The 13,514-nt window shown below is 53.7% G+C and overlaps 1 protein-coding gene across 2 annotated transcripts in view; it reads left to right on the top strand.

The window, feature by feature from the left end:
* The window catches only part of LOC103295592 (DLA class II histocompatibility antigen, DR-1 beta chain-like), a 40,752-nt gene extending 27,935 nt beyond the window's left edge, over positions 1-12,817 (top strand). Inside the window, exons 1-6 of one of the 2 annotated variants that reach the window (XM_054721657.1) lie at positions 2,766-2,942; positions 8,269-8,538; positions 10,752-11,033; positions 11,659-11,769; positions 12,194-12,217; positions 12,491-12,817. In XM_054721657.1, the coding sequence (XP_054577632.1) occupies positions 2,843-2,942; positions 8,269-8,538; positions 10,752-11,033; positions 11,659-11,769; positions 12,194-12,217; positions 12,491-12,504 (801 nt within the window). In that variant the 5' untranslated portion in view covers positions 2,766-2,842 and the 3' untranslated portion in view covers positions 12,505-12,817. Of the gene's footprint in view, positions 1-2,765; positions 2,943-8,268; positions 8,539-10,751; positions 11,034-11,658; positions 11,770-12,193; positions 12,218-12,490 lie in introns of those variants that run through there. The other variant, XM_054721658.1, reaches the window with a different exon arrangement.
* The last annotated feature ends 697 nt before the right edge of the window (positions 12,818-13,514 follow it).

Raw genomic sequence — 13,514 nt, 5'->3', positions numbered from 1 at the left:
TCTAATTTGCACTTAACCTGCTGAAAAGCCTGAAATACTGATTGAGAACAGTAGGTTGGATTTAGGAATTGGGGAGCACCGTGGTCTTTGAGAAGGGGAAGGTGTGTGCGGGAGCTCTGGGTGTCACCACATAAGATACATACAAACTGTCATTTCCAGAGAAGGGTGCAATGGTGAGGCGGGATCTGGTCCAGGAATGGGAATTGCTGCGCTCAGCTGCCTCCGTGTATGGAAAATGCGGTCACTCTCTAGAAGGGGTGGCTTGTGGGCGGGCACATCTGTGAGTGAGCGATGGGAGAGCTTCTCCTGGGAGGAATATGCCCTTCAGAGGGTGAATGCCAGATGGTGGGTGCAGGGGCTGAGCGTGTGGGTCTGAACCTCATCGTGGGCTCCACCTGGAGGCCCCTTTACTGCCTTGTGTCCTTGCAAAGGCCCTCAACGTCATCACTCTGTTCTCTCCAACTGGAGGGATGAAGGCACTCAGCTCACCGAGATGATGTGAGAATTAAACAAAATTCTGATGCAAAGAAGCCCCTGCATATCCTGGGTACAGAGTGCAAAGCTCAAAATCGCTCAATAAATTTCACTCCCTTTTATATGGAGGTATAACGGACATGTGGCATTATATTAGTTTCAGGTGTGCAACATAAAGATTGGGTATTTGTATCTATTGGAAATGACACCACAGTAAGTCTGGGTAACAGCTACACCACACGTAGGTACTAAACTTTTCTAGCGATGAGAATGTTTAAGACAGTGGTTCCCAATGTGGGGCACACACTTCATAGGGGGGCAATTTGATTTTTAAGGGCAGCAATTGGAGAATGAGTTATTAACAGTTAATTTTTTTATTTCTTATGGTTCTAGGGGCCTCATGTACAGTATATAAATATATATTGGGACATATTTATGCATTTAAGTTCTCTACTAGTATTATGTTTTGAAACTTTATTTGCTATTTTTTCGTATCACTTCATATTATTTTTTAGCAATTTCTTAGTGATTTCTTCCTCAGTACTTCAGCTGTGCTTTCATTCTTTTATTTTTCTCTTTCACGGATGCCATGTTCTTTGGAAGCTTGTTTAGACCAAGTTAATGGCCTTTAAGGCTTCCTCCTCGTGAATAGTTCACTTTTTTAATAATAAGAATTACATGTCACGAGGGAGGGGACATCAGGGTTTTAGAGATCAGTATCCTGTCACTAGACAAATGCCGGCACGTGTAGGACATCAGAACTGGGGCGTGAGAATTAACACAGAACTTCAATGGACAGCTGTCCTTTCAAGTCCACTGAGGATCTGAGCGGTACATGTATGTTAGTATAACATGTACTGATGAGCTAACGTAGAACTAGATGTTCTACATCACATGATGACATCAAAGAATGTACTTCCTAGTTTCCCATCGAGTTCCATTTCCTGAACACTCTATAATAGTTTCATTAGCAAAGCCTTCTTCTACCTTTTCGTAGAATAGAGCAAGAGCAGTTGACTGAATAAGAGGACACGCCCCAAAGAAAATGGGAAAATCCTAACGGGGGACAGGAGTGAAGACTGAATGCTTTTCACATGAAATACCAGCTATTCCAACGCAGAGCTGCTGGGCCACAGGCTGGCTTAGAGTCCCTCCTCAGGCCCCCAGCCCCTGCACACTTGGGTTTGGGCAGGTGGCCCGGTCACACTGGTGGGTAAAGTGCTGTCCAAGGCACTTTCCCTGCATGTCACATGGACCGCCGCCTCCAGCCCCTTTCTCCAGTGTGTTCCCGAGGTGCCCTGAGCTCAGTGACAGCACCAGGACATAAACCTGAAAACCTTTCACTAGGGTTAAATCATTGAACAACTTTCCATTTCCTTCAGTGAGTGACATCCCCCTGTAAAGAGTCACCGATTAGACTCTCCAATCAGCAGCTACCAGCCTGTCACGTCATCAGTTACTAGGGGAAGCTGCTCCTGAGGTGTCCCCAGAATCACAGCCTTTCCCAGTATTGAAACACCTGGAAGATCACAGTGGCTCTAACTGTGAGAGGCTAAGTCACTTCCCCAAATCTGCAACACTCAGTTGTGGTGCAACAGCGAAATAAGCCAGTCAGAGAAAGACCAGTGTCACATGGTCTCAGTCCTATGTGGAATCTGATGAACAAAATAGATCCAGAGACATAGAAGCACAGAACAGACTGTCAACCTCAGAGGGAAGGCAGGGGCGGGTGGGTGGGAAGAGATCAACCAAAGAACTAATTACATGTGTGTATGCATAACCCATGGACACAGACAATAGGGTGGGGAAGGTATGAGGTGGGGGTCTGGGGGGGGTATGCGCAGTGGAGGGCTAGAAGAACTCAATGGGGGACATACTAGTATGTAATACTTTCAACAATAAAGACTTTTTAAAAATTGGACAAAATTGAAGGCCTCCCTCACCCTCAGCTCCCCGCACACTCACTCATCCATTTGCAAACGGCTCTGTCTGCAGTGAGAGAGGAATGCCCCCAAAGGTTCCATCTTGTGTGCTCATCACTGACCAGCGAGGAGCTGCCTCACCATAGGGCCCAGCACAGTGTTTCTGACACAACCAGACCAAAGCTTTAAAGCCCTCAATCAAAGCAATGCTTTTAATGCAGGAAATTCTAAGTATCAGAAGAGGACCTTCCTACTGCATCTCTGACCAGCAACTCATGATGCTACTCACCTCTGATGCTGATTGGTTCTCAGTACTGAGATGACCCAATCCAGGACAAAGAGTGAGTTCCCCTGTTGGTATTATTGGGATGTGGGTGGAGAAGGGTCACAGCCCTCCCTGAGTGAGACTGGCCTGCTCCCTGCCCCTGTCCTCTCTGAGCTCCAGCATGGTGTGCCTGCAGTTCCCTGGAGGCTCCTGGATGGCCGCTCTGACAGTGACGCTGATGGCACTGAGCCCTGCCCTGGCTCTGGCCAGGGACACACCATGTAAGTGCACCTTGGGCCTCAGCTGTTGTGGGTGAGGAAGAAAGGAAATTAGCTTTGTCACCGTGTCCAGGCCATGTCCCTTAGAAAATGGTGGCATTTTCCTCAGTGGCCACCTGCCTTTACCACATGGACCCCGATTCTTTCCACCACAAAAGGGGCGGGTGCTCGCCACTATGAGATGTGCAAGGGGCTGCATGTATCTCAGCCGTTCTTCTCCCCTCGCCTCCAGTAAACCTCCCCAGCCTGTGTCCCATTCCATCAGGGTCTTGAGAGGATTAGAGTCCCTCCTCTCAAGAGGAGGGACTCAGACTAATGATCTCAGACTAATTCCACCCAGTTCTCCATTTATTGCATTGAGTTATCCCCAAGAGGAAAGTTTCTCTGACATTTTATAGAAGCCAAAAGGAATTCGAGGGTCTCTCTTTGAGGATCCTGTGTTCTGTCCTCAGCAGAATCTGTGATGTTGGTGCCTCTGCCTACGATGTGAGATGTATCAAGGGGCCTCCCCACCATCTTCTTTCCTTTCTCCCTGAACCCCTTAAGAAAGAAAAAATTCAGAGCAATAATTTCTCTGAAGAAAAAACACACACAAAAAAAGCACAGAATTACAGGCCTTCAATTCAAGTAGTTAGGGAGCTCACCCTGAGGAAGTGACATGTAGAGATATTTGAGACCTGGATGATGAGAGAAGCCACCGTGTGAAGATCTGGGGGACAAGTGTCCCAGGGGGAGGAACAGGAAAGGCCACAGTGTGGGCATGTGTTTGCCGTGTTTAAGGGGCAGGAAGAAGGCTAGCGTGGCTGCAGCACAGGAGCAAGTTGGGGAGTGACATTGACATAGGAAGAGGCTGGAGAAGACGGGAGACACATCATATTGGGCCCTGATGGTGGGGTAAGAAGTGTGAATTTTATCTGAAGAGACATGTGAGCTGCTGGAGGGTGACAAGGAGAGTCCACGTATGTTTATTAAAAGCAATAACCCAGCTTCCAGTGGAGGTTGGACTGCAGGGTTCACAAGAGGAGCCGGGGCCTTGAGGAGCATGGAGGAGCCCAGGTGACGTGTTTGGGCTTCAGTGAGTGTGTGCGGCAAAGGCAGCGGGAAGGGGAAGTGAGCAGATCGGGGAGATATTTCCACGACTCGTTATGGATGAAATGGGGAGGGGTCAAAAACCCTAAGGATTTTATCTTCAATAATTAGAATAAACTTGGTGGAGCTGTTTACTGAAATGGGAAGGCTGTGTAAGAAGTAGTTTGAAGGGGGCGGTGAGGAAGAAAGGTTCTGTGTAAGCTGGAAATGATTTCCTGACATTTGTGTGGAGCTGCCAAGAGGTCAGTTGAATACAGGAGCCTGGAGGTCATGGCTGGACAGGGCAGGGGGTGTATGTGTTGGTGTAATTGACACATGGGCTGTGTTAAACTCCAGGGAAATGGAGAAGGAGGAGGAGGAGGAGAGAGTGAGAGAGAGAGAGAGAGACAGAGACAGAGAGAGAGAAAGAGAGAGAGAAGCAGACAAGAAGCTGCCAAGGGTTGATCCCAGAGGACCAAGGGCCAATGAGAGCAGAGGAGACTGAGAAGGGGTGCAGTGTGTTGAGGAAAACCAAGAGAAGGTGATGCGGGGCAGTGAGGGGAGTAGATTTTTCCAGAAGGAGGGAGTGGCCAGGTGTGGTGAGAACTGCTAGGATGCAGGGAAGTGAGGACATGCAGAGCAGTGAGCACTGGGTTTGGTGGATGTGACGTTCCAAGTCAGTGGAGTGTATGAGACAGAACCTGATTGGACCGTTAAAAGAGAGGACAGGAGCTGAAGACGTGAGGGATGATCACAGTGACTCTGAGCTGCGACCTCAGGGAGACTGTGCGCTGGGCTCAGGGGGTCAGTGGACCTAAAGCATAAGAACAAAGGAGCCTGAAGGGAGCTGGGGGACTCGAGAACCAGAGATGCTCAGTCATCAGCAAGGAGCCACTGGGGTGACCTTGAAGGCAGTGGTGACTGGTTATGAAAGCCACCAGTTCCACAGCCACTGCTTATCAGTGACCCAGAGCAGACAGTCACCACCCGGTGATGAGGTGGAGTCATCGACAAGACAAACCTGGTCCCTCCGGCGTGGAGCAGTCACATCCAGCAGTTACTATGCACCAGGCCTCCATGTGAGTGTGTGACTCTGCACCAGGCCTCCATGTGAGTGTGGGACTCTCATAACCATCCCGTCTTATCTGCAGCAATTATAGATGTAATGACCCATGAACTCTGATCCAGAGAGTTTAAGCCACTGATCCAGAGTCACATGGTTAGTTGTAGACCAGGAGGCATAGTCTAGGCCTCAGAATCTAGAAAGTCCTCTCTTCTAAGTCAGCACAGTCCTTTTATATTCAGGGCATGTACATCCCGTTTTATACAGAGATCAATGTTTCTGTCCTTGTGTTCAAAATGACATTTAGTGATAAAGTTAATTAAAGACAATTGCCAAATGGTGATGAAGACATTATTTGCTCTCAGAAGTTAAGGAATAGAAAGATCTTGTGGGCTTGCATTCCTAGGGGTTATTAGAATTAAAATAGGAAGCTATTTATTGAGTGCTTATATGATCAGCATCAGAAAGAATCACTATGTAATTCCACACTTACAATATCCTGTGAGGAATACAGCATCATTAAATCTATTTTAGAGATAACGAACAAGGCCCATGGGTGTTACCATCTGACTCAGTGGAAGAGCTAATGTTCTCATTTAGATCCTAATTCTAGAGCTGGGCTTCTACCCGCCTGTGAGCAGTGGCTCGGCTGGGTCTGACTTGCTGCTGAGATTTCTGCTGCTCCATGTGCCAGCGTGTGTCTCAGGGCTGGGGCAGCAGGCGCAAGGCTGCTGGTTCCAATATACAGGAGGAATTTACATCCATTTTGCATTTACAACTTGAAAAGTTCCATATGGGCTCACACTATGATGTGAGCATGTGAGGAACACAGAGAAGTTTAAGTGCACTCCCAGCCTCAGATTCCATCAGCGGGTGGGCTTGTGTTGCCAAAGGAAATACAGGATGCCTGATTTAAGCTGAATTTCGGAGAAACAGAAATTACTTATCTGAAATCCAAATGTGCTGGGAATGGTGTATCTGTATTTGCTTTATCTGGCGGCCTTTCAGTTGGGCCCATGAGCCTGGCCTGATAGTGCTAACCACACAGGCTACAGTGAACAGCAGCTCACACATGTTTATTTTTCGACCTTCTCACATGTCAGGAAGGCGCTAGAGAATTTGTGAAGAGTTAGACAGACCCAGTCTGACCAGAGTGCCCTCCCCTCTGCCATCATTTCTACGTGAAGGTCTCCATGTAAAGCTGGGACCTGCTCCTTTTTGTAATCTGTCGATGTGAGGGTGTCCTCTTAGCTGCTCCCCTCCTGAGGGACCTGCCCATAGAAATGAGAGTCCACCTCCGGTCAAGGCTGGTAACCTGATGCCTCCTGGTATCATTGGGAGCAGGAGGCAGTTAGAAAGCTCATTAGTTGGGACTTTGAATGGGAACCAAATGGCCGTGGCTGTAGCTTCTGCTGTAGACAAGCAGGGGGCCAGTGGCAGAGAGATTGAGAAAGAAGATGATGTGGAGGATAATAGATGACTTGGTGATTGGGTAGCAAGGCAAAGAAGCAGGTAGATCTTGGTCCTGAACAAATTTATTTTGCTAAAAAATGTTACTGTGCACTGGGACCAGATTCCTCAAATACATAAATTCCATATAGACCAAGACTTACCAGATACATTGGTAGAACTTCCTATGTCATTCCCAGCTGCTGTGTGATCAACAGTGGCTTTCACCCCAGATTTCTCAGACGGTTCACACCAGCAGAGCTCACCCTGTGAAGGTTCCCCGCCCCTCCCCCTCCCCCCCCCCCCGGGGACATCTGCCACATTTAAAGCCGTGTTTGGTGGTCACACGGGGTTTCTCTGACAACTGGCGGGATGCCGTGTGCAGCCCACTGTGTACAGAGCACCCGCCCCACCCACACAGAATCATCTGGTCCAAAGGTCCATAGTGCTGAGGTGGAGGACACTGCTGGACACCGGCTGTTTCTGAAAATTCTAGACTCACGCTTTGTACACACGCACCTTCCAATGCAGCTCTTCACGGTTTACTTTAGCTCATTTCATTACCGAATAAAACAACGGCCAAACACCAGACAGTCTACTCTTGCTTTCCAGGGTGGTTCAAGACCCACGGGCCCCGCCAGCCCTTTAAACAAACAAACACCAGACAGTTACACAAATCCACCACTTTCTTGTTGAATCCATTCAGTCACTTGAAGTTTAAAACCTTCCTTCTTATTTGCCTTTTGTGATGTTTGTCAAAACGTCATGAGTCCTGTCACTGCATCTCTGCTGACGTCCACGTCTCTCCTTATGAGTCACGCATCGCGGGGAGCCTGTTCTCAGGAAGGGCCTCACATTCCTGCAGGGACTCTCCCCACATCAGCGAGGGGGTCAGAGCTTCCATCATCACCTGGCTTCTCCACAGCTGTGCTCTGGGTCTCTGCGCCTCCTGGGTTGGACATGCAGGAAAGAGCTGGCGCCCTATTGGGATTGGGGTGTAACCCCGTGAACTCGTCAGTTCTCTCCGTTACAGGGAGCAGAAGGCCTCCCTCACTCACCCGCAGGCTCCCAGCACCCCGACTCCTCCAGGCTCTGTCCCCTCCCTCCCACTGTCTGGGCTCAGAGCCGGGTCTCTGGTTCCCAGGAGGTCATGGGTTCCCTCAGGCATTGCAGGTGGCAGTGCCTTCCCCTGAAATGTGCCTCCTCCTCCCCCCCCCCCCCCCACACACACACACACAACCTTCAGGCCACATCCTGTCACTCAGGCCACTGGCCCCGCCCTGATGGAACTGGGGTCCTGCTGTCCCTGCTCCAGACCCCCTTTCCTGGCATCTCCCTCCTGTGTGAACGCCTGTGGTTGGCTGTGCCCCCACTTTGGTGAATTCTAAGCTCAGGGCGGAGGGCGATGGGGCCTGGCACGAGGTCCCTGCCCAGGTGGTGACAGGAGGAGGGTGTGGGGAACGGGAAAGGCTGTGGGGTGGGGGGGGGGGGCGTCTAGGAGGAGGCGGTGATGGCACAAGTCCTGGCCCAGCCCGGAGCCCGGAGCCCCGCGGGAAGCCCAGTGGGTCCCCAGGGGCTGAGGTCCCAGGGGTCTCCCTGCCTGCGGCCTCCCTCCAGCCCCAGAGGAGGGGGTGTCGGGTGCTGGCAGTGGGGTTCTGGGGTCCTGTGTCCCCACCGCCTGGGCGCCCCGCACTGGGCGGCGGCGCCATCCTCTCTCACCAGCCTGATGGGTCCTTCCTGTCCCCGCAGCGCATTTCCTGCTGCAGCCTAAGGGCGAGTGTCAGTTCTCCAACGGGACGGAGCGGGTGCGGTACCTGGAGAGATGGATCTACAATGGGCAGGAGTATGTGCGCTTCGACAGCGACGTGGGGGAGTTCCGCGCGGTGACTGAGCTGGGGCGGCCCAGCGCTGAGCACTGGAACAGCCAGAAGGACCTCCTGGAGCAGAAGCGGGCCCAGGTGGATGCCTACTGCAGACACAACTACGAGGGGGCTGAGGGATTCCTGGTGCATCGGCAAAGTGAGCGCAGCAGAGAGGGAGGGGGAGGTGGCGTGGAGGTAGAGGGGAGCGCACACAGGGCTGTGAGGAGCACCCTGAGGGGCTTGAGGGAGGCTGTGGGGACCCTGAGGTCCTGTCCTGTGTAGGGGCGTTTAGGGGGTGCCCAGTCTTGTCCAGTTGGAGGAGAGTTTGGGGAGGAGCCCGGAGGGAGGGAGGTGGGAGGTGGGAGGAGGGAGTTGGTCTGTCTTGGCCACTCCCCCCCTGTCCCCCCACCCACCCACCCACACACCCCCTGAGCCCTGGAACAGGGGTGCTTGGTGCCCAAGCCTTTCCCTGGCGGAGGGTCAGGCTGGGTGTGAGGGGCGGGGCCTCGAGGCCCCTCTGGCCTTTCTGAGCTCCTTCAGGTCTGAGTGTCTTGTTCCCCTTAGTGCACCTGTGTGTACAGAGGGGGTGGTGGGAGCCAGGTTCCACATTGTAATTCTGTTCCTTCACACACTGATGTTACATGTATGCAGTGCAGACAGTATTGAAGTAATTACATGTTAACTTTCTAGAATTGTGGCAGTTTACCTTACATTCTATTTTGTTAAATCCTTCTTACATTACTGACAAATACTCAGTTGAAAATTTGTTTTTCATTTTTAATTCATCCTTCTTTGATTTCTAAGGTTCTTAAACATTTTGACATGTGTGTTGGCTAATGGCTGTCCTGCTCTAGGAATGGCCTATTGTCCGTCATCCCTGGGGTCCGGGCCTTTTCTCAGTGATTTTCCAGGTTCTCTAGGCAGCCAGAGAGACACTTTGCTGACATCGATTCAGCATTTTCTCCAGCTCCTGGCTCGTGTTTTCATTCTCTTTTATTTCTTTCCATGTTAGGAACTTAAACATCTTTAAGGTAATGAAATGCACTCCAAAGTTGCTAGCAATGATTTACAAGCCATCTTAAATCTACCCTTTTGGCCCCATGCTCTTTGTCCTCCTATGCTTTCTCCTCCCCTCCTCCTCCTCCTCCTCCTCCTCTTCCTCCTCCTCCTCCTCCTCCAAATCTGTATTTATTGAGCCTGGTCTCAGCCAGGAAGCACACATATTAATGAGTCCCAGACCCTGCCCTGAGCTCAGATGTCAGATTGAAAAGACAGACATTTATAAAACGACAGGAATCCCAATAACAGACCGGCTTCTGTGAGAAGGAGCGGGTGGCTCAGTGAGCATCACTATAAGTGGTATAATGGGGGCTACCCTGGTCCTGCCTCTCCCTCAGGACTCAGCCCCGGAGCTAGGCAATCCCCCTCTTCCTGCTTCCAGGAGAACCATCTCTGTGTTCCAGGTGTGACCGCATTCCCAGGACTTCACACCCTGAGTCCCATCCTCCCCAAGCTGTTCCCCAGCTTCTCCCTCTGCTTTCCTTACATTCTCTCTCCTGCCTATATAATAAAAGGCTAATGTGCAAATCAACCAAACGGCAGAACAACCACTCTTTATGGTGTGCACTGACCACCAGGGGGCAGACGATCAACAGGAATTGCCCACTGGTGTTCTGTGCACCAGAAGCTAGGCTCATGGCTGGTGAGTGAGGCAGCGGTGACGGTAGCCTTTCCTTCATCCGCAGCAGCGCTAACGATATGGGACTGACAGCTTAGGCCCGCTCCCACATCCCCTGAGGGCTCCCGGACTGTGAGAGGGCACAGTGGGGCTGAGGGAACCCCTGAGTGCATGACTTTCATGCCCCGGGCCTCTACTATATAATAAACAGCTGACATAGAGTGATGGCTACGTTCCAGCCGCTGTTGTGCATATTTCAGGCCCATTGGTCCTCATGTGTCCCTAAGTGGTGAGTTAGTATTATCACCCCCTTGTAGGGGAGAAGCTGAGCAGAGGATCTCCCAGGATCACCAGGAAGAGGCAGAGCCCGGATGTGACCCAGGCAGCCATGCTCCAGAATCACAGTCTAACGCACACACTCTGTGCCTTGCACAGATCTATAAACACTTCCATTCAACAATGAGGAACTCTTTCAACATGTGAAAAATCCCCCAAGTTTCCTCAACGTGTCTCCAAACCAGTGGCCCGGGATGGAGGCAGAGATGCAAGGCCCATGGCACTACCTCCTGCGGGGCCACAGGGCGGTTGGAGGGGGGCCTGCCCGGCCTGGAGCTGGGGCTGGAGACGAGGCCGACAGGGGGCACCCAGGGGCTGCCTGTCCGCTCAGTCTCCCTCCGCCTTCTCCGTCCCAGCTGCGCCCACAGTGACCGTGTTCCCGGCCAAGACCCAGCGCCTGCAGCACCACAACCTCCTGGTCTGCTCCGTGAACGGCTTCTACCCGGGCCCCATCGAGGTCCGCTGGCTGCGGGACGGCCGGGAAGAGCAGGCCGGGGTGGTGTCCACGGGCCTGATCCGGAACGGGGACTGGACCTTCCAGATGCTGGTGATGCTGGAAACAGTGCCCCGGAGCGGGGAGGTCTACACCTGCCACGTGCAGCACCCCAGCAGCTCCAGCCCCGTCACCGTGCAATGGAGTGAGACGCCTTCTGACCTCCCCCCCACAGGGGCCTTTGCTGGTCCCTGAGGGCCAGGGTCCCTCTCCCCACACCCCGTTTTCCTTTGCTGGGGTCTCTCCCTCAGCACAGGCCACAGGGCAGCCCTGTGATCGCTCCTGTGGACCCCATAGCCCTGGGGGCGCCATTCCTGCCCTGCTCTCAGTCTCCCACCCTCTCCCGTCATGTGCCCCTGGGCCCTGGCCCCGTCCCCTGTGGGCTGGGCGGTGCTTCTGCCTGCGCTGAGCTGCCCACTGTGACCCGGGAGGAGGCGCTTCCTCCACAGCGTGGGGACCCTCCTGCCGCGGGAGAGCCCTGTCTGCTCTGTGTCTCTGGCTCTGTCACCCGGGCCACGTACCGAGGGTCCCCGCGCCCCGGGCTCCGCAGCCCTCAGAGGCCGAAGCAGTGGCCTTGGGTCGGGGGTGAGGGCACCTGAGGCCAGTGCCTGGGCCTCTACCTGCTCAGTGTGGCCTCAGTCTGTTTCTGGAAATGGCTATTTTTCTGCTTCCTCTAGGGCCCCCCACCCCCACCCCCTAGCTCTCCATCCCAGGGTCTCCACTAGAGAAGGTGCTTTGGGCTGAACCCACTGACACAGCCTCTCCTCCAGGGGCCCAGTCCGGATCCGCACAGAGCAAGGTGCTGAGTGGAGCCGGGGGCTTCGTGCTGGGGCTGCTCTTCCTCGGGGCGGGGCTGCTGGTCTCCTTCAGGGCGCGGAAAGGTAAGGAGCCGCTGGCAGCGAGGCCCCGAGACGGTGGGGGACGGGGCTTTGCTGGGTGAGCTCTGGGATGGCAGCGCCTTAGAGGCCTCTCTTTCCCTGTGGGTCTCCCGTGTCCTGGAAACGCAGAATCCCTAGCTCCCAGTTCTTAGGAGGAGACATGAGGAGCCATGGCTGTGGGTTAGAGACAGGTTAACACGCACGGGATTTGGGTGCAGATCCTGGGCACATGGAGGAGCAGGCCCTGCGGTCACTGATGACACTGGATGTGACGGCTTCGGGGCCACTGCTCTCAGCTCTGCTCTTCTCTGCTCTGTGTCAGCGGGTGGGGTGCTGCTAGAGAAGCTCAGGTGGCCTGGGCGGGGACCCTGTGTTTGGGTCACACTGACCTTCCTGTCTTTAAGTGGCATCTTCCTTCTCTTCCCAGGACACTCTGGACTCCAGCCCACAGGTAACGCTCTTTAATCCTCTCTTAGGGACGCATTTGGGTTTCCTAGAACAGAAGGTGCAGGGGAGGAGCCAGGGGACAGAGAGGGGAGCCTGGGGTGGCTCTGGCCCCGCCCACACGGCAGCGCCTCCTCCTGCTGGGGAGAGGCAGCTCTAAAGCAGCTCTGGCTCCTGTGGCCTCTGAGCCTTTCTCCTCACGTGGGAGCCACAGCAGGAGGCTGGGAGGGCAGCACCTCTGCTGGCCGGGCCTGGGAACTGCACTGTCCTCTGTCTGCAGGGCTCCTGAGCTGAGGCGGCCATGGCGACAGGGGCAGGAAAGACCCTTCTGTCCGGCCCCTTCGCAGCCTGAAGAGGTTTCCTGCTGGGCTCTCACTCCACAAGGAGAGCCGCCTTGGGCTCTGGGGGGTCCTGGCTCCTGACCCCCAGCAGCTCCTCCCTGCTGGTTCCTCCCCGCCCTGGACCTGGAGGCCCCAGTGTTGACTACAGAGCCTTAGCTCCATCCTCCCTGTCCTTTGTGTTCAACCCTCACCGTTTGCTGTGCACCTTAGCTCACCTCTGCCCACATTTCTTTGTAAAATGTTCCTCAATTAAATACGGAGTGAAATCATCTGCCTCATGGGCTTCAAGGACAGGAAGTAGGAAGAAAGAGTTGCACAGGACCTAGGAGATGTGGCGCCAACAGAGCTGTGGAGGCCAAGGACCTAGGCCGCCTACGAACCCCTCACATGCAGAGGAGGCACCTGAGCCCAGAAGCCAAAAGCCTCCCAAGTCACCCAGATCAAGATGGAGACCCAGGTTCGGACCCCGGGCCCACAGCTTGCTCGGTGCGACTCCCCCAGGTCATCAGGAGCCAGGAAGGAGCTGGTGCAGGGCGTGTGGTCCCCGGCGCCCACCCCTCCCAGTCTCTTGAGCTCAGTCTAAGAGACAGAGTCAGGAGTCCAGTCCCCTGTGGGCCTGGAAGCAGTTTCCATGCTTGGGACCCTCCCCATCTCCTGTTGGGTCACCCCCACCCCCAGGAAGCTCCTGGCTGATGGGGCAAAAGAAACAGAGAGGCAAGTGAGCACATCAGTCACTGGGGAGAACACACCGTGACAGGAGAGCGTGGCCTGGCCCTGGCTGGTTTGGCTCAGTGGATAGAGCCTTGCCCTGCAGACTCGAGGGTCTCAGGTCCAATTCCAGTCAAGGGCACGTGCCTGGGTTGCGGGCTTGATCCCCTGTGTGGGGCATTCAGGAGGCAGCTGCTCAATGATTCTCTCTCATTATTGAACTTTCTATTTCTCTCTCCCTCTCCCTTCTCTCTG

This window comes from Eptesicus fuscus, chromosome 10, assembly GCF_027574615.1.
Source record: "Eptesicus fuscus isolate TK198812 chromosome 10, DD_ASM_mEF_20220401, whole genome shotgun sequence".
Lineage (NCBI taxonomy): Eukaryota > Metazoa > Chordata > Mammalia > Chiroptera > Vespertilionidae > Eptesicus > Eptesicus fuscus.
This window is presented reverse-complemented; position numbering and strand designations above follow the sequence as displayed.